General features: G+C 39.5%; 1 protein-coding gene and 1 non-coding gene across 2 annotated transcripts; both read right to left on the reverse strand.

The window, feature by feature from the left end:
- Positions 1-835: 835 nt before the first annotated feature.
- Positions 836-10236, reverse strand: Ttc14 (tetratricopeptide repeat domain 14). The gene is made up of 12 exons (XM_050138318.1): positions 9887-10236; positions 9279-9403; positions 8976-9175; positions 7763-7847; positions 7518-7647; positions 7151-7306; positions 6777-6848; positions 6251-6370; positions 6028-6150; positions 4078-4195; positions 3043-3152; positions 836-2311 (listed from the first exon to the last, which is right to left on the reverse strand). The coding sequence occupies exons 1-12, from the start codon at positions 10042-10044 to the stop codon at positions 1393-1395; spliced, it is 2316 nt and encodes a 771-aa protein (XP_049994275.1). The 5' UTR covers positions 10045-10236; the 3' UTR covers positions 836-1392.
- Positions 8362-8468, reverse strand: LOC126499345 (U6 spliceosomal RNA). Its single transcript, XR_007591072.1, has one exon. It is a non-coding gene; the product is annotated as a U6 spliceosomal RNA (small nuclear RNA).
- Positions 10237-21256: the final 11020 nt, after the last annotated feature.

The following is a 21256-nucleotide window of genomic DNA, read 5'->3' on the forward strand; positions in this document are numbered from 1 at the left end:
CGGCTGCAGGATTGGGCAGGACAGAAACTACCATCTATAGTTGTGGATCCTATCCAATGACCAAGAAGAGATTAAAAGCTCATTGCCATTTACTTATTCTTCTTTTTCCTGTGTAGCTTTGGTGCCTGTCCTGGAAGTAGCTCTGCTCTTGTAGACCAGGCTGACCTTGATTGAACTCACAGAGGGCTGGGATTAAAGGCATGTATCACCACCACCTGGTGCTTATTTATACTTTCTAGAAGGTTAACTGAAGAGCATCATAAGTACAACAGCTATGATACCTACTAATATCTCCCAAGAGTCCACTATTCAATTTTTAGCAATTCAGAAATGTTCTCTGGCAGTCTAAGATTCCTTTGTTAGCTGTTTGTGTGTACTGTGTTTGTGTATGGCTGTCAGAGGACACGTATTGGGAGTCAATTCTCTCCCTAGGCCTTGAGTCTTAGGATTGCACTCAGGTCATCAGTTTGGATAGTCTTTTATCTACTGACCCATTGCAGAGGCCTGGAACTGATTCTGTCCTTCGCTATGATTCAGAGAAAAGACATCAACAGAGAAGGTAATAGAGTAGAAGAAGAGGGAACTTCAAGCCAGCCCTCCACTATTTAGAAACATGCCTACTGACTTCCCAAGCATTTGCGAGGTTAAGACAGAAGGCGACCAGATTCACAGGGTGCTTCTCTGCTGCTATTTTTACTAGCAGTTATTTCCTATTCTCATCTGTCTTGTCTATAATTCCCTAAGAATTTTGTAAATACGTAAAGTTAAATTTTTTCTTATGAACATAGCCATTAAGTAAAAATAATAACGGAGAAATAAGTAGAGCAGGCTCTGATTAACCAACTTTCATGGTCTTATTCTTAAGGTATTTTGTTAAAGCTGGGAAAAAACAATTTTCACAAACCATTTACATCGGGTATTAGAGGTAAATCAAGTAATAATTTATCACTTAAAAATGAAATGGTGCAAAAATTTTAATGCTTAAAACAAATGACTTAAAATAGTACCGTTGAAACATTTAGCCATAAAATATTTCCCCTCAGAAGCTAAGGGCTTTTTAACAAAAGAGAATAAAGTACTTTTTGATAAAACAATCCAACTCTTCAACGTAAACATATTTCTCTCCAACAGCGAAATATGATAGGCACAGGGTTCTCACAAACCCCAAACATGAAGAAACAAAGTGCTCAGAAACAGCTTTAGGAGAAAAGCTTAACCTGCCAGAATGAGTTACGTCTGCACAGACCCACACTCCTGCATCACTGACTATGACGAAGGGCTGATAACTGAAACTGAGAAACTTCTTGTAATTTGCTACAATTTTAGATCCAGAACCGTTTTAGATTAGAGCATCCCCAAACTTCTAAAAACAGTGAAAATTTTCTAAGCAAATTATTTTTTTGGCTTATTTCCTTTTTCTTTCTCAAATTCTGCTATCTGATTAAATATATTGAGTAAATTCTGAGGTAAATTTTTCTTAACTCTGTTTTCTGGTTGCTCTCTGCTATTCAGTGTCTCTTCTGGAGCCTCAGTTTTGTCACCCTCCCCATAGCCGTCCTCCTTTTCATATGCACGTTCTCCCTGATTTGTATTTAACTGATATCTTGGCTCATGTCTACTGTCACGTGATCCAGAGTAAGTGTATTTTTTGTGTTTTTCAAGTGACTTCCAAGAGTAGTCTGAACTTGCTGGTGAAGTAGAGTACTTCACAGACCCCGGCTCCCACCTTCTAGAGTGGTCTTTTCTTCCCTCTGAGTCCTTTTCACATCTCCTGTAACTAGATGCTTTCATCTTGTCCTCTGAATTCCTACAGAAGGAATCCAAGGAATTTCTCCTATTGGAGAAATATTTTTCTGATTTATATGGCTTTTCAGTTTTGCTACTACCTGCGTGGGTTTTATAGCTATTGTAGAAATCTTTTGTGTCTTCAGACCTACCTCCCAAGTCATCTGGCACTTCAGCTGAAGATGTGAGAAGGCATCGCTCTTTCTCTTTTACCTGTGTGCTTGGACACTGTAACCTATCCTGTTTTTCCAGCAGTTTCTCCACTTCTTGTTTTTGATTAAGGAAAGATGCTGAAGTATTAGTTGGAACTGGGTAGCAGTCATCTTTCCTATTCTGATCTATGTGACTCAAAGATGTCTTAGACCAGTGCCTCTTTGAACTGCGAGAAGACTCTGAGCGATTCCTCTTACTTTTCTTATGCCGTTTGTGACTAGAAGAGGAAGAAGATGAGGAAGAAGAAACGGATTCATCAGCAGAAGAAACACTTGAAGAGGAAGATGATGATTTTCTTCTTTTCTTCTTTAGCCTTAAAAAAAAAGCAGTTAACTCATGAGACATGTTAAGTACAAAAATGCTATCCAAATATCCTCAAGATCTGACTTTATTCTGTATCCCTTGAAGATGTTCTACAAGCTGTCACTCTGACACAATAATCTCAATTACTGCATTAAGTTTCACCATGAAGCATGACTTCTGAGACTGTCTATGGAGACAAATGTCACTACAGGCAAACCCACTGCTTCTGAAAGATGCAGTGACTTTTCTCCATGGCTTATGCCCTTCTGCACATGTAGGAAGCAACCCGAGTTTCCTATCTAGCTCCCAGTAGTTTCACCACGTTTCCCTCAGCACTATTGACATTTTAGTGTCAAACGATTCTTTACTGAAGGTAGGAGCAGACACTGTCCTGTGCACTGCAGGACATTTAACTATCCTCTACACACTAGATGCTAGTATTTTTCCACAACTTACAATAACTACAGACCAAACCACCAGTCTAGGAACCACAGCTCCTCTTCTAAAAGCCTATATCCCAGGAACAGTAATTTATTCTACATTTTAATCCTAATTTTTAAAAAGAATTCTAAGCTTAGACTCTGCTTAATTTCTTTCGCAGACAGACATGTAGAACATATGCTTGCTAAGAATTATCACTTGAGAAACTTTTTTTTTTTTTACTTACTTTACCTCCATATGGCACTTTGGTTTCAACTCAGTAGTTTCTTTAAGTTTAAAATACTGAATATTATAGTTTACCTTTTCTCCTCTTTTAAGAGCTTACGCAACTTTTCTGCACTTGTTTCTATTTTCTTTGTTTTCTGCTTTTCTTCCTTTTCAGCTTGTTTTTCTCTTAATTCCAAAGATTTCTTTTAGAACCCAGATATCGGAAAAAACCACACGTTAAAAATAAAAGTAGCAGGATACACAAAAAACAGTATTTAAAAGACCACCCCCCAACCAAAAGCCCAATTTAGTATAGACAAATCACCATACAGCCAGTATTAAACAAGTTATTTTTTCCAAATAAAAAATTAATGACAAACATTGGGCATTAATCATTTGAATGGCCAGAACAGTATTGAGGACCATATTGCAGATGGTATCCCAAGAAAAACAGGGAAACCATTGCAGTAGCACCAATGACCCAGAATGCAGGGAAGATAAAAAAAAAGATGAAAAATTATTTTTGAAAATTGAAAAATGTAAACAGGACACAAATTTTACAAATAAAATTCAAATAAGGACATTCCACAGAGGTGAATTGAGGGGAAAAATCACCATGTTCAAATACAAACCATTTTAAAAATAGCACAGGCCAGTTGGATGCATGATTACATAAGAAATCATTTTCCAGTTTGTGGATGGGGATGAGCAGCACCAGATGTCACAGACACAGCAGCAATGGTCCAATTCAGAAGAAAATGCATGAGAAAACATCATCATCAGTATTACAGGAAAGATCAAGTGAAAAATGTCTACAAAGGTTTGCATAATTAGCTCAATTAAACCAGCAATACTCGTAATCTTATAACCACCCAGTAAGCTCTCCACAAACGGGAGCAATCAAAAGCACACACTGAATTTAACCATAAGCATTCTCTTACAGGGTATTTCTACTCCTGAGTACAAACAAAAAAGCAGAAGTATTACAATGCAATGTCAAACCTAGTTAGGAAAAGCTATTCATTTTCCTAATAGTTCATCTAGATAACCTAGTTTTTCCTAAAAGAATATGACATTTTGCATTAATTTTAAGCATCATTAAACTTCAAAGAGGAAATAAAGAATCACCTGCATATACTTATGAAGTTTCTGCAAAGCATCCTCTGCGTCTTTAAAAGTCTCATCCAAAGCCAGAGCTTTCTTATAGTAACTTTCAGCATTTAAAAACTTTTCTTCTTCTTCTAACCTATTAGGAAGATACAATATTTTGTAAAAATTTATCCATGTACATACAAAAGAGGCTTATGACAGAACTCAGAGGAAAATTATTTTTTAATTTCCTACTCATGTGCTTACTTAGTAAAAAGACAACTTACATATGTTTTTTTTTAAAGTGGTTATGAAGTTTTCCTTTCTATGGAAAAGTTGTCACTGGAAATCCATTAACTTTGGGAATTCACACACACAATTGTAGATATCATTTGCAATCATTATCATATAATTTACAAGCCTATGCTGTGAAAAACCCAAATATTAGAATGTTTGGGTGGGTGTGGTGACATACATCTGTTATCCCAGTGCTTGGGAGGCAAAGTGGGAGAAAGTTACCCTGGCTGATATGACCTAAATAGCAAGTTCCAGGTCAGCCAGGGCAAAACAGAAAAAGGAAGTTTGGATATAGGGCATTGAAAGGACTTTACAAAGTACTTCTGTAGGAAGGAAAAAATTATCCCTGCAAAAGAAATGGGATTACTTATTTGTCATAGACTGGATGTAAAGAGCTGAGGGACAAGACTTGTGGTTTGGATAACTAGTTACTGTAGCCATTCGCTCAGCTACAAGATCCCACACTCCAAGAGTAAGACGACCTCATTTCAGTGGTACTACTTATTTACTTGGTGACAATGAAAAATCTTTTCCAGTCACTAACTGAAATCTCATTAATTTGGAATTTGTGGGCATTCTCATTCTACAAACACTTGGAAGGAATGCTCATCCAAGCAAGAATGGCCAGGCAGAAGATATGATATAGACGAGATCAAACGTTCTTCAATAATCAGAGGGCTAGGGATGCAGCTCACTGTCACAGTGCTTGCCTGGCATGTTTGAGATACTCTGGATTCCATTCCCAGTATTACAAAAAGAAAAGCAGCAGATGGTCTTATCAAAACATTTCATGGCTTTTAGTTATTAAGGTGAATGCTGTCTATTTGAACATGGCCATGAATGAAGTTGTGCAAGATTTCTGAGAACTTATGAGGAAACTCCAAGTAAACAAGACAGGACTTCTGTAACCTTGTTCCTCTGTACCAGGGATTGTACATGTGCTTCCATGCCCTTCCCAGGAGTAGTTCATAGGAGTGGGTTTACTTCAGACTTCCTGTTGCCTCTTTTGTTACTGAAAATGTTTTCACACATGGGTTGCCCTAGTGACTGTACACAACCTAAACCCATACAACCCTGCCTATCTCTCAAAATACTCTCAGATTATAAACTGTCTGATCCTCTGAATAAAGCTGGCTCTTGCACGAGACGTTAGTCTGCCTCAATTTTAGGCTCCACTCTCCCAGGTTCAGGCCACCAACCAGAGTGGCAACACTGCCAAATACTTCTAACTCCACATTTAATCTGAATTTGCGGGGTTCACCAGACAGAGCAGAGCTACAAGCTGAATATAACAGCAGAGTCTTAATCACAATTTACTAGAACTGCTCAATTCATATCTACAATATTACATACTATTACAATAAAAAGATTTAGAAATTAAATCTTCATTAGAACAAAATCTTTTGGTATATACTCTGGACTAGAGCACTTATTCTCTTATAATTTTTAATTTATATTTCTATGTATGTAACAAAAACATACTTCAGAGCGATTAACCATGAGTATCTCCAGAGAGACAGACAGACAGACACACACACATACTCCCACTCACCCTCAAAAAGGCAGGAAAAAGGGACCAAAAGGCCACCTGCCCCACCCAAAACTGAAAGAGAGTACTTTGAATTACACGGCACTACAGGAGTTTGTTGCAAGTTGGACTTTTACTATTACTGAATGAAACCCCATACTTACTGCCCTCCCCTTTCTACAAGAGTCTGGCAGAGGTATTTTCTTGCATTCCTGTGAGTTGGGCAGTTTTCTAATGCTAGCTCAAAATCTTCTATTGCTTTGTTCAAACTTCCTTTTGTTGCATATCTAGAGACATTAAACAAAATTAGAAAAAATTAATCTTGTGACCTACTTAGACATTTTTCATATTCTTAAAAATATTCCTTAAAATCCAAAATTAACTTACAATGCTCCACGAGCTACCAGAGCTTCCACATTTTGTTTGTCTATTTCCAGAGCTTTATTGTATTCGTTCATAGCATCCACATGTCGTCCAACCTTAAAATAATCGACCCCAATCTTCACACTGAAAACACATTTATAAAACATTGCAAATAGTTCACAAAGTATCTAATAAATACAATGTTAGTATAGATGATTATTAAAAGAAAATGCCTTTAAATTGGACAAATACTTAGTTTTCAAATTATTCTTGTATACTTAAAAAGCACCCTGCTTTTATAGATTCTCATAGCAAACATTTATGAAACTTAGATATCAAGACACTAATTCTTCCTGGAAAACAATCTGAGTAAAACTTAACTCTGATAGGACGTCAATATTAAGACCAATATAATACCTATACAAATAATGCTCAAAGTTTTCATGCATTTGTAAATACAGTCTAGTTTTAATGGTGATGAAAGAATGCATGCCCGACCAGAACTTTCACACTGGGTAACTGCCACTTTTAGACAAAACAACCTCCATACCATTTTAAAGCCCAAGATGCTGACTGCTTCTTTCTTAAAGCCAAAGCAAAATCATCTTCAGAGAAATTTTTGCTGTGAATGAATGAAAAAGCGAGTCAATAAACACTGTAAAAGTACAGTTCATTCTCTCTCTGATACAGACTCAACAGTGACATGGTGACTGCTGCTGGTCCTAGTTCTGCTCTGAAGCACATCCACAAGCTTCTGGACCTTCTCTACTTGTCTATGGCACATCCTGTCATTGCTTAGGCCAGACCAGGAGCAGACACAATTGCTTACTTTAGCCAATCTTCGGCAAATATGTTCTGCAGCTATTCAGCTTCTGAGCTAATCCATTCCCCTTACCACTTAAGAGAATGCAGTTCTACTTTTACCTTTGTAGGCCTCTCATTAATGATGGTGGATGAGATTCATCTATTCCTAGTTTCTCTAGAAGGAATTCAACTACTCCTGGATTAACAAATCCCAGAGAACTCTGCATGATATTTTCATAGGACTCCAAAGAATTACTATTTAGTTCAACACTCCTCCTTAAGGGGAAAAAAATGAGAAACACAAACACATGAGCATAACAATTAGCAAAGCCTGCTTCTACTAAAGACATTACTATAATGAGGTTTAAATACTAATATTTTTGTACACCAAGCCTACAATAATGGGGTTTATAAAAACAAAACCCCACTTAACAATAAAAAAAAAATTATAGTTATACTTTGTTAGGGGTACATAAAAGATAAATACCTGTAGTACAAAGGTAGCTCTTCAGAAGTAATCACACCTAGTTTAATGTCAGATAGGTGTGGTGGAAGAGATGAGCTGTACAGAGATACTGCAAGCTTTTCATGGTATCTGTCAATATCCTTGATTCCAGCTTTTAAAAAAAAATAATAAAAAAAGTGAAAACAAAACTAAGCTTTTCAAACGTTATCTTCTTATATTTTCAACAGTAATTTGATAATTTTAATTAGGATGTTGAAACTGATCACCTCGAATTATGTCACCAGTTTGGTAATACGATAAAGGATCTCCATGGTTACTGTGAGAAGGCACATCTCTTAAGGGACAAAGAGCCTGCAAAGAGAAGTATTTGAAAACACCATACATTTCACTCAGACCACAACAGTAGCTCCTTTTACCTCAGCTTTTCATTATGACTGGGTAAATCGTCACATGAAAATTAACAACACTAAAGTCTAACACTATTTTCTTTTTAATGAATGCATAATTATACATGTTTACAGGGTAAAATTATATAATATTTACAGGGTGGCAATTCAATGCACATATGCAGTGTATAATTATCCTATTATTTTAGTGTAATAGAAATACAGCATTTGTTGTTTATCTTCGAACTTCCTCATTATAAACTTCAGTCACAGTACTGTGCTCTAGAATACTTTTCCCCTATCTAATGTCACTAAAAATAGGGTCTTTCAGTTCCATTCATTTTGCCACAGATGGCATAGTTTCATTCATTTTGACGGCTTTTATGCATTTACTAGCAGACATGTCAGTTAAACTTAACATCTGTAGTTACAATTTGTGTCCAAACACAATAAAGTTTTTTTTTCTAGTTTTTTTTTTTTTAAATATGGAACGCTTCACGAGTTTGCATGTCATCCTTGTGCAGGGGCTATGCTGATCTTCTCTGTATCGTTCCAATTTTAGTACACATGCTGCCGAAGCGAGCACTGTTTTCTAGTTTTAAGAGTCAAAAAAGACAACAAAACAAAGCTATTTCCATTTGCTAAATGAAATGTGAATTCTCCTTAAGTTTTGTAGTTCTTCCTTTTCAGACAGTGCAACACAGCACTAGCAATGGTTTTAAAGGAAGTATTCTAAATGGAGGCAAACTACTTTGTCACAGTGGAAGAAAGCTGTATGTTGATGGTGAGTATATCATAGGAAGCTTTTTCTAAATTACTCACACGTACACATTAATGTCCAACTATTAAGCATCCATTTAACCAGAAGATAAATGTCCAGGATTCCAATGGACATCATCTTATCAACTAATAGACCTCTATGATTTTAAGAAAACCAGAATCCCCCAAACCCTAAAAAACAAAAGCAAAAAACAAAACAAAACAAACCCCAAAACACTAGTACTTGTTTTTTAGAGACAGAGTTTCACAGAGACCAGCCAGCCTCTGCCTAAGTACATTCATTTCTGAACGGGATGACCACCAAGGAACTTACTGTGATCTCTAAGTGAGATATGTCCCTCATGATGCCACTTCCCAAACAGATCAACACCATGAAAAAACCGAACTCTCGAATAGAGCTGATTCTTCCAATCACTATATCACCACGTTCAATATCTCGGAAAAACAGCTCTCTCCGGTCCAAGCCTGGGATCTCCATGAACTGCTCTAATGGTGGCATGACCGCATAATGATCTGGGAAAAGAAATTCAAAATCACCACAATAATGTCGCCTTCCCTCTCCTTCGCTATACTGCCGAGAACCAAACTATCTTGAAAGCACTCCAGAGTAACTTACTGTCATTGTCGTCATGAACTTCAGAGGATGTAGGCGCATCTGATTTCCAAGACAGTGCAAAAAGCAGGTCTGCTTTTTTGGAGATGAATTTTTGTATTTCTATGTTGTCAACTCTCTTCTCTTTCCTTAAAGGGGAAGACGGGGGATTAAAATTGTTTTACAATCCAAGCTCGAGCTAGTGGCTTTCATCACCCAACCCTCCCCAGAGTTCCATTCAGGCTGTATCTCTGGAGGAAGTTTTATTTATTTCTACTCTTTTGGCTTTTCAATAAGTATTTGTTTAGTACAGATGTGTGGCATCTATATGCCACTGTGCAACTGGGGTCATAGGACAACTCTGGGGACTCCTTTCTTGCCACGTGAGTCCTGGGAATCGAACTCAGGTCAGGAGGTCTGATGGCAAGTGACTTTACCCACTGAGCTCTAGAAGTTTGAAGCCCATTCTCCCACGGTCGCCACTGGGAAATGGGGGCGGGGAGGCTTTGAAAGCTTTGCCAGCGGTTCAGAGGGAGCAAGCCGGCTTTTCTGCCAGGGGCCAGAGCTGGGCCACACACTCCTGCTCTGCACCGGCCCTGCACACGGCCCGGTGCAGGTCACGGTCCCCGTACCTGCCAGCTCCCTGAGGAGGTGCCGCGCCGCGGGCGGGCTCGGCCACCGTGCCTAGGAGGCTCCGGAAGTGCGGGTTGTCTTGCTGCTCGCTCCGCAGCAGCGACAGCAGTGCAGGGCCGTGACAGCCCAGCGACTGTCGCAGCAAGTCGCGGTCCATGGCCAGCCCGCCGGAATCCGGCTCCCGAGCCCGCGCTCCCGCAAGCCGAGAGACTCGGCCGCGCCACGGTAACCTCCCGGAAGCGTTCTCTGCGGCGGGCTGCCACGCTCTCGCGAGACTCAGCGGGACTACGGAAAGCCGTAGGAAACGCGAAGCGTGTCTGGCGCAGAAGGCGGGGTAGGGTTTGAGCTGTGCCTAGTGGGAACGCTTGCCTTAAGCTTGTGCGACACGTCACGACCCTCGGTCCGCAGGGCTCGAGCTCGAGTCTGCGGTTTAGTCAGTCACTCCGCGCCTCCGAGCGCAGTGGGAGCGACGAGTGGCTAAGCAGCCGCGGGGGGGAGGTTCCCTCAGCGAGGTCAGCTGGGGGGCGTGGCCAAAGCGGGGCAAGGAAGGGGGGGGGGACAGGGTGGGCGGGACAAGGCGGGGCGGAGTAGGGAGCGGGGCGGGGGCGGGGCAAGGGCGGAGTGGAGTACGGGGGCGGGGCGGGACAAGGAACGGGGGCGGGGACAAGGCGGGGCGGAGTAGGGGGCGGGGGCGGGGAAAGGGCGGAGCGGAGTACGGGGGCGGGGACAGGGCGGGACAGGGCGCTGCGTGTTCCACCGGAGGACTGTTCAGGTGTTCCGCTGCCCTCCCAGTGTCATAACTGGGCCAAATCGGCGCTCCCAGGAAAGGTGCCTGGTAGACCGAAGGGCCGAAGAAAGACCGGGACCTATCATGAGTAGCAGCCGGAGGTGTGTCCACCACGTACCTTACTGTCTAATTCAAGCCCGGTTAGCGTTAAAGTTCCATGCGCAGGGCCGAGGCTTGCTGCCTCTGCTTATGCTGGCCTCACACTGCAACAGCAGGCAGCAAAGACTAATTCGTTCTTCACTTAAGACCCGCACCCACCGTGGAGGGCCAGGCCTTTTATAGCTACAGGTGTTTTGAATTCATTTCTTCTGCAATAAATATCTTATTTTGAAAAAGACAGAACACTGAATATTTGACCGATCCACAAGGGGTAAATATGGAGTGAGGATTAGCGCCAGGGTTTTCAGGACGGCAGCCAAGGGCGCTATCACTGAACCCGGCTTACAATTTTTTTAAAAAAGAAAAAAAACTCCAGGAAACTTTTAAGAAATATGACTAATTTAATGAACTATAGGGCAGGGGAGCGGGGGAGGGGACACAAGTGGTGAAGGAAATTGCTGAGTATCACAAACATTTTCAGTGTCTGGTTTCTAGGAATACTTTTATTGTGATTTCAAATTTTCATTTCTTACACGTATGCTTATCCTCTAACAAACACCCTAGAATACCGGTTCAAGACTAATCTGTATCACACAGAGAGACCTTATCTCAAGACAAAACAAAAATAACTCTTTAGTTACAAGCCATCAATTCACTTATTTTGGATGAAGTAATAAAAAGGATTTTTTTTTCAAGAAAAAAATGAGGTCAGTTGGAGAACTTCAGGTTTACTATAAAAGTATAATAATCAAAACAGTTTTTATAGGTATAAGATAGGCAGTTCAACGCCTCTGACTAATGAGCCCAGAAATACAATTCTATAAACAACATCAACTGATATATGACAATGAAGATAAATCAGTTGATAAAGATGATCTTTTCAACAAATTGTGCTTCAGTAACAGAACATTCATGTACAATTTTAAAGAAAGGATTCTACGTATAGACTTACACTTTACAAATAAATTCAAATGGATTGTGGATCACAACATTGTGGAAGCCCAAGACAATAACACAGGAGAAAACACAGCTCATGTTGGTTTTAGACACCGCACCAAAGGCATGATCCATGGAGAAACAGTGACAAGATGGACCTCACTGGAATGAATTTCTTTGGGCCTGGACGGATGTCTCAAGCAGTTGAGAGCTCTTGTTGCTTTTGCAGAGAACACCAGATTCTGTTCTCTCACCGACATGGTGGCTCACAATCATCTGTATCACTTCCAGGGGAACATAATGTCCTTTCCTGACTTTCAGGATCACCACCAGGCACACATTCAGTGCAAGTCTATAAACACAGATATTACATATGAAAATCTAAAAATTAAAATGTTCTAACTTACAAAAGATTCCATTTAAAGAATGAAAAGCTAATTCATAAACCTGCAGGAAATGCTAACAAAAGACATATGCAAAGAATTCTTAAAATAATGATGAAAAAGCCAATAAAAATTTAAAAATGAGCGAGACATTAACAGTGTGTCTGCGACCAGGAAGATATACAGAAGACAAATGCACATATGGAAGCATGTACTACATCATATGGTATCAGGGAAATGCAAATTAAAATCACAATGAGGTACCGTTATGAACTTATTAGACCAGATTCCAGAACATTAGCAATACTAACATGATAATACGAAGCAATGGAATTCTCCGCTTGTGGGTGTGACTCCTAAATGGTACAGCCACTTGAGGAAAGTTCTAGTGCTTTTGTACAAATCAAAACATTATTGCCACAAAACCCAGTGATTACATTGAGCTTATTGGTAGCTGAAAACTTATACAGTTTTAATCATATTTATCAAAAATTAGAAACTAAGATGTCTTCCCACAGGTGAGCAGATAAACTATGGTATCAGTAGACAATAGGATACTTATTATTCAGCATTAAGGAGAAATTCGTCATCAAGCCATGAGAAGAAATGAGGAAAGTTAAATACATATTAATGAGTAAAAGAAGCAAATTAGGAAAGGTTACTTACTAAATTATCACAACTAATGATAACCTCTGAAAGGAAAAACCATGGAGACAGCAAAGAATTCTTGGGTTATCAGGACTTTGGGGAAGGGGGAGGGGAATAGACAGCCCGTGGAGCATTTGTTTAGGGCAGTGAAACTGCTCTGTAGGCTAGTGTGATGGTGTTGTGCGATCCACTGGGGGCTTGAAAAGGAAACTAGACAAAGGAGAAAGGAGCCCGTGTCTTTTCCTTGCTTCAGTGTTTGAACTGGGGCATCTAATTTCATCTTCTCCTCCCTTCAGAGGAATAGATGTCTGAGTAGAATCTGAATCGTTCATTTGCCTACAAATTTCAAGATGTCATTATTTTGTACCGCTGTGTAGCACTCCATTGTGTAAATGTGCCACATTTTCTTTATCCATTCTTTGGTGGAGGGACATCTAGGTTGTTTCTAGGTTCTGGCTATTACAAGTAATGCTGCTATGAACATAGTTGAGCTCATGTCCTTGTGGTATGATTGAGCATCCTTTGGGTATATACCCAACAGTGGTATTGCTGGGTCTTGAGGTAGATGGCAGACAAATAGATGGATCTAGAAAAACCCATATTGAATGAGGTAACACAGATCCAGAAAGACATATACGATATGTACTCACTCATAAATGGCTTATAGACATAAAGAAAAGAAAAATCAGCCTATAGGCCACAACCCCGGAGAAACTAGACAGCAAAGAGGACCTTAAAAGAGACATACATGTACGCCTTTAATCCCAGCACTCAGGAGGCAGAGGCAGTCGGATCTCTGTGAGTTCGAGACCAGCCTGGTCTACAGAGCTAGTTCCAGGACAGGCTCCAAAGCTACAGAGAAACCCTGTCTCGAAAAACCAAAAAAAAAAAAAAAAAAAAAAAAAAAAAAAAAAAAAAAAAAAAAAAAGAGACATACATGTATCTAATCTACATGGGAAGTAGAAAAAGACAAGATCTCCTGAGTGAATTGGGAGCATGGGGGTCAAAGGAGAAGGTAGAGGGGAAGAAAGGAGGAAGGGAGGGGGTTGTAGAAAAAAATATAGCTCAATAAAAACCATAAAAAAGAAAAAAAGAATTTGAATCATTGACTGCTCAATTTCAGTCCTGTGGACACAGACTAACTTCACTGGGTCTAAAGCTTACATATGCTATATTGCAGATTTCTCAGTTCCTTTAATCTGCCATAGTTGTGCATCACGTGAGGCAGTTCTTCATTTTATATAGTATATACGAATCTATCTATCTATCTATCTATCTATCTATCTATCTATCTATCTATCTATCATCTATCTATCTATCATCTATCTATCTATAATCTTCAATCTCCAAACACTTGTTTCTGTTATTAGCGAGTAGTTCCAACTATAAGCCACATGATAAAGATTGGTACGTCTTCATTTATTCCAATAATCCCTGTTTGTAAAGGATTCTAACCTCCTTTTCCTATGTCAGAACCCTTCTCTTCTAGAAAGGACATTTAGTCAGTTTAATCCACTTGAGGGTGCTACAAGATCACTATAGTATTCAACTGCGTGTCCATGTTCAAGAAAAACACACACAGCAACTAAACATGGACTCGGGGATGGAGACCTATGACTTTTTAGGACAATTGTCTTTAAAACTGCCTCCATCTTGTAGTGACTGGTGAAGGTGTTGAGGATATTACTTTAATGCAAATAAATCAATACTCTATTGTACATTATTACTTGTTTTGGTATTTTTTGAAGATTTACTTGTTGATTTTTCCTTTCTAGAGTAATATTCACTGGTTTTTGTTTTCATCTAGGCTGAGTAATTTTGAACAGATCCAGAATATGCATAGCTCCAAGGCAAGGGAGCAGAATATTGGCATATTGATATTATTATGACTTATAGGTGATGTGTATTTCACTTCTGGGGAGGCATAGTGTAGGCATTCCAGAGATGCACAGTGCTTGACCTTATGATATGACTGTTGGTAACTCTTTGTAACACAGTCCTTGTATGACATATGTGGTATTCTTGGGGGTGTACAGTGCTTGACCATATGGAGTGACCACCTGAAGTCCCTTTTCAGTATTTCTTCCATGTTTTTCTTTGTTCACACAAGAGACTAGAAAATAAAAGTACATCAGAATAACTCCATCATAATTGTTGGGAAAAATTAAAAGATATGCTCATTACTGATATGGGTTAGGTTAGTATGCTGTTTTAAAATAGACTTATTTGTTACTGTGCATAAACCCACACAAAAATACACACATATTAGATTCTTAAGTTCGTATTTTGTTTTAGAATACTATACCAAAGAACATGTGATGTGTTTAACTAGGAGAAATGGAAAGTAAATAATAAATAGAATTTGTTGTCAAGACATTCTAGATTGCTTTGGTGATCATTTTAAATTCAAACTACACATTGTTTTAAAATCAGAATAATTGAATATTTTTTAGTTATTAAATAATAATTTTTATATCTTATTGTTGACAGCATCAAAAGAAAATGCCAGTAATTAGAAATACATTAACTATTTAAAATTTCACCTTTGTGTGGAGGCCCAAAAATGTGAACCTATTTCCACGTTGACCAAAGGTCAGAGAGTTAGAACTCTAGTTCCTTCAAGGTGTGTCTTCCTCAAAACAAAGGTCCCACCTAGTTGTTGAGCAATTCTGCTCTCTCAAGGTTATTGTCAACAGGTGACAGGTGGCTAATTGCCCGACCTTGCCCTTGAGCTCCAAGAGCAGAGAAGTAGATCTGTTCTTACCTCAAACAAAAGTCTAAGGATCCAACTAAGTTCTAGTTCCCTTTATGGAGATAACTTTGGATTCCACCCAGGGAGTGGTTTGCCTACAGAATGTTTTGGTCTAGGGTATAAGCAGGACTTATTTTGTCCTAGCAACAGAATGTTTAACTGTGAATGTAGCCTGGGCTTTCAATTAGTGTGTTCATTTCCCTGGATCATGTTAATGCAGCCTTTTGTCTTACTCCTACTTTTTGGGGTCAAGGGTATTTTAAGCAGTTGGAAATTAAACGTGGGCGAATTTTCAGTACTCACTGGAACTCCCTCCTGATACTATCCTATATGTTTCTCTGTTTTATTATTTTAATTCACGTCTTCATACTCTTTACTATATTTCTAAATCCCCACGCCTCTACTCTGGTGAGAGGTATTTTTGTCGAGGCTGGTCCCCAACACTTTGTTAGAGGAACTTCCTGGAAGATCCATTCTATCAGGGAGAGGATTCAGAACTCATTTAGAATTGACCTTTGATTGTTTATAGACACAGAATTCCAAACTGGGAACTACATCAGTCTATTTATCCAACAAGTATTTGTTTGGCATTAGATACTATTTTAAATGTTAAGGTCATACTAATGAAAAAGACACACCAATATTCCTGCCTTCTTGAAGTTTATAGTCCAGAGGAAGACATAGTAACCAATAAATGAAAGTGAAATATGCAGTGTATTGGTGATTCATCCTATGGAAAAGTAACTAAATCAAGGGCAACAATGTAGGTAGAGGGACTGGTCTAGTCATTTTCAATAGGAAAGTTATGCAAGGTCTTGCTGAAAAGATGTTTAAGTCAAGAATCATAGACGATGAGGCATTGGTCATTTAACTTATCTGAGAGAAAAAGCAAAAGAAATAGCCAGAGCAGAGGTTCTAAAGAAGGAAGAAGTTGGTACATGTGAGAAATGGAAGGGAAAAAGTATGGTAGGAACAGTGCGGCCATTCAGGGGATCAAAGACCCAGATAAATCCAGACCCCTCTAGCAGGAAGAGAAGAGCCAAAAATCTAGGATTAGCCGGTTCAGTGACTCTGTTTCGAGAACTAGCTGAAGGTAAAGTTAGATTGTAATCTTGAGAATAATCTTGAGAAACCAGGAATTACCCCCTTGTGATTATCACTGGTATTTTCGGAATTTTCAATGACTTGGGTTACTGGGTTGTGGTTTCTTCCCTTAAATATCCCTTCTCCCAGCTACTGGGGGTAGAACTCCTCCCCTGCGTGGGTTATGAGTTTAGGCCCCAGTGCACCAGTACCTGTCAATAAACCTCGTGTGATTGCAGCAAGGACGGTCTCTTGTGAGTTACTGGGGGGGGGGGGCGGTCCGTGTTATCCCCTTGAGTGAGAGTCTCCCCACACCGGGGGTCTTTCGGGGAAAGCTTTGTAGTCACCACATAAAGTCCTCTTTCATTGTTAGCAAAAGATGGGCATAATGACTTTTGTTATAAAAAGTTACCATGTGGTCTGAAATTGCCTACTTTTTCATATGTTGAGGGAGGCTGCTTGTTTGTTTCCCGGCCACCAGACTTCTGAAATAATCACACAGAAATCTGTATTAATTGCAATACTGTTTGGCCAATAGCTTAAGCATATTTCTGGCTAACTCATATATTAAATTAACCCATATCTATTAATCTGTGTATCGGCACTTGGCTGTGGTTTACAGGCAAGGTTCCAGTGGGCTCCAGCGGAGGCATCTGTCTACTGTGGGCAGCTACATGGCTTCCCCTTGACTCTGTCTACTCTCAATATATATATCATCTATAATAGTCAAGTTTGTAGTCATGTTAGCTAGGTTTTCTAAATGAACAGAGATGTATTTCAGATGATTAGATATTCTTCAGATCTTTCAAAGACTACAGAATATGGTATTTAAAATGTTTTAAGAACTTAGGACTCTTCATATATATATCTTTCAGTCTGGCTTTACTTTGTTAAACCATTGGCCGAAAACAGCTTCTTTATTAACCAGTGGCAGTAAAACATATTCACATCTTACATGACCTCCCTTTTCTGTTTTAACTTTAACACAGCAAGTTACATATAACAAAACAGGTATCAAGCAAGAATTATAGTTACAATATTTATATCTACTTTATCTTTTATCATAACTAAGGAAAACTATAACTTTTCTTCAAGCTCCATCAAAGACTCCAGAAGGATATAATATTACCTAAATAAATGGGAAGTGCATTGTAAACAACTTCCAAAACTCCAGAATTGACAGGGATATCTTTTCCTGGACAGTCATCCAAAGTTCTTCTGTAATATTGTGGGCACCCATCTTCAGCCTTCTGGCCCATAGTATCCAGTAGATTTTTCCATGAAGCAGGAAATTTCAAAGACAGTTCCACCTATATTGGCAGTTTGTCAGTCACTTTCTTCTGTGTCCTGCAGAATGTCTGGCAGACTCTTTCATGAAGCAGGAATTGCAAAGGACTGTCTCACCTTCTTTAGGCAGCTTCAGGAGTCAATATTCTGTGGGTCCTGAAAGTCCAGTCTAGGAAAGCAGTCCAGGCAAGAGCTGTTTCTTGCCCAAATGGCTAACAAACTCCATGAGGAGCCTCTTCGATGCCTATCATTCTCTTGAAGTAGATTGGTGCTTCCAGGAGCAGATGTGTCTCACTGTCATGAAGAGTCCTAAGTTCTTAAAACATTTTAAATGCCATATTCTGTAGTCTTTGAAAGATCTGAAGAATATCTAATCATCTGAAATACATCTCTGTTCATTTAGAAAACCTAGCTAACATGACTACAAACTTGACTATTATAGATGATTATCTATTAACCTATATTTCTTATTAATCATTACATTTTTATTTTTATTTTTTAAAATTTATTTATTTAACATTTCCACCTCCTCTCATCTTCCCTTTTCCCTCCCACTCCCCCCACTTCCCCTCCCCCTCACTCTCCAGTCCTAAGAGAAGTCAGGGTACCCTGCCTTGTGGGAAGTCCAAGGCCCCCCTCCATCCAGGTCTAGGAAGGTATGCATCCAAACAGACTAGGCTCCCAAAAAGCCAGTACATGCAGTAGAATCAAAATCCAGTGCCATTATCATTGGCTTCTCAGTCCACCCTCATTGTCAGCCACATTCAGAGAGTCCGGTTTGATCACATGCTTGTTCAGACCCAGTCCAGCCGTGGTGAGCTCCCATTAGATCAGTCCCACTGTCTCTGTGGGTGGATGTACCCCTCACGGTCCTGACTTTCTTGCCCATGTTCTCCCTCCTTCTGCTCTTCATCTGGGCTTTGGGAGCTCAGTCCAGTGCTCCAGTGTGGGTCTCTGTCTCTATCTCCATCCCTCACCAGATGAAGGATCTATGGTGATATGTAAGATATTCATCAGTGTGTCTATGGGAGAAAGCCAGTTCAGGCACCCTCTCCTCTGCTGCCACAGACCTAGTTGGGGAAATCCCCTTGGACACCTGGGAACCCCTCTAGAGCCAAGACTCTAGCCAACCCTAAAATGGCTCCCTTGGTTAGGATAACTTCTTCCCTGCTCCCTTATCCATGCTTCCTCATCTCAATTATCCCATTCCCCCAAGCTCTCCCCAATCCTCCCATTCTCCCTTTTCTCTCCCCATCTCCCCTTCTCCCTAATCCATCCCCACCCTCCTGCTCCCAACTTTTGCCTGGTGATCTTGTCAACTTCCAATACCCAGGAACTATATGTTTTCCTTTGGGTTCACCTTCTTATTTAGCTTCTCTAGGATCACGAACTATAGGCTCAATGTCCTTTGTTTATGGCTAGAATCCACTTATGAGTGAGTACATACCATATTCATCTTTTTGTGTCTGGGTTATCTCACTCAGTAAAGTGTTTTTTATTTCCATCCATTTGCATGCAAAATTCAAGATGTCATTGTTTTTTACCACTGAGTAGAACTCTAAAGTTATATATGTGCCACACCTTCTTTATCCATTTTTCTATTGAGGGGCATCTAGGTTGTTTCCAGGTTCTGGCTATTACAAATAGTGCTGCTATGAACATAGGTGAACAATGCTTTTGTAGTATGATTGGGCATCTCCTGGGTATATTTCCAAGAGTGGAATTGCTGGATTCTGAGGTAGCTTGACTCCCAGTTTCCTGAGAAACCACCACACTGATTTCCAAAGTGGTTGCACAAGTTTGCATTCCCACCATGAGTGTTCTTCTTACTCCACAACCTCTCCAGCATAGGCTATCATTGGTGTTTTTGATTTAAGCCATTCTGACAGGTGTAAGATGGTATCTCAGAGTTGTTTCGATTTGCATTTCCCTGATCGCTAAGGAGGTTGAGCATGACATTAAGTGTCTTTTGGCCATTTGAACTTTTTCTGTTGAGAATTCTCTGTTCAGTTCAGTACCCCATTTTTTAAAAAATTGGGTTAATTAGAGTTTTAATGTCTAGTTTCTTGAGTTTTTTTTTTTATGTATTTTGGAGATCAGACCTTTGTCTGATGCGGGGTTGGTGAAGATCTTCTCCCATTCAGTAGGGTGCCTTTTTGTCTTAACGACAGTGTCCTTTGCATTACAGAAGCTTCTCAGTTTCAGGAGGTCCCATTTATTCATTGTTGCTCTTATTGTCTGTCATACTGGGGTTATACGTAGGAATTGGTTTCCTGTGCCCATGTGTTGCAGACTACTTCGACCTTTTTCTTCTATCAGGTTCAGTGTGGTCAGATTTATATTGAGGTCTTTGATCCATTTGGACTTGAGTTTTGTGCATGGTGATAGATATGGATCTATTTTCATGCTTCTACAAGTTGAAATCCACTTATGCCAGCACCATTTGTTAAAGATGCTTTCTTTCTTCCATTGTATCCTTTTAGTTCCTTTGTCAAAAATCAGGTGTTCATAGGTTTGTGGGTTAAAATAAGGGTCTTCGATTTGATTCCATTGGTCAAAATCTCTGTTTTTGTGCCAATACCAAGCTGTTTTCATTACTGTAGCTCTGCAATAGAGTTTGAAGTCAGGGATGGTAATGCCTCCGGAAGTACTTTTATTGTATAGGATTGTTTTTTTTCCATATAAAGTTGATTATTGTTCTCTCAAGGTCTGTGAAGAATTTTGTTGGGATTTTGATGGGTATTGCATTGAATCTATACATTGCCCTTGGTAGAATTGCCATTTTTACTATGTTGATCCTCTCAATCCAAGAGCAAGGGAGATCCTTCCATTTTCTGGTATCCTCCTCAATTTCTTTCTTCAAAACCTTAAAGTTCTTGTCAAATAGATCTTTCACTTCCTTGGTTAGAGTTACCCCAAGATACTTTCTGATATTTGTGGAAAGGTGAAGTTTCTCTGATTTTCCTCTCTGCTTCTCTATCCTTTGTGTATAGTAGAGATACGATTTTTTGGAGTTGATCTTGTATCCTGCCACATTACTAAAGGTGTTTATCAGCTGTAGGAGTTCTTTGGTAGAGTTTTTGGGGTCGCTTATGTACACTATCATATCATCTGCAAATAACGAAAGTTTAACTTCTTCCTTTCCAATTCGAATCCCCTTGATCTCCTTATGTTGTCTTATTGCTATTGCTAGAACTTCAAGCACTATATTGAAGAGGTATGGAGAGAGTGGATAGCCTTGTCTTGTTCCTGATTTTAGTGGAATGGCTTTGAGTTTCTCTCCATTTAATTTGATGTTAGCTGTCGGCTTGCTGTATATTGCTTTTGTTATATTTAGGTATTAACCTTGTATCCCTAATCTCTCCAAGACCTTTATCATAAAAGGGTGTTGAAT

This window comes from Alexandromys fortis, unplaced genomic scaffold (genome assembly GCF_014885135.2).
Source record: "Alexandromys fortis isolate MF-2015 unplaced genomic scaffold, M_Fortis_MF-2015_v1.1 scaffold_15, whole genome shotgun sequence".
Classification (NCBI taxonomy): domain Eukaryota; kingdom Metazoa; phylum Chordata; class Mammalia; order Rodentia; family Cricetidae; genus Alexandromys; species Alexandromys fortis.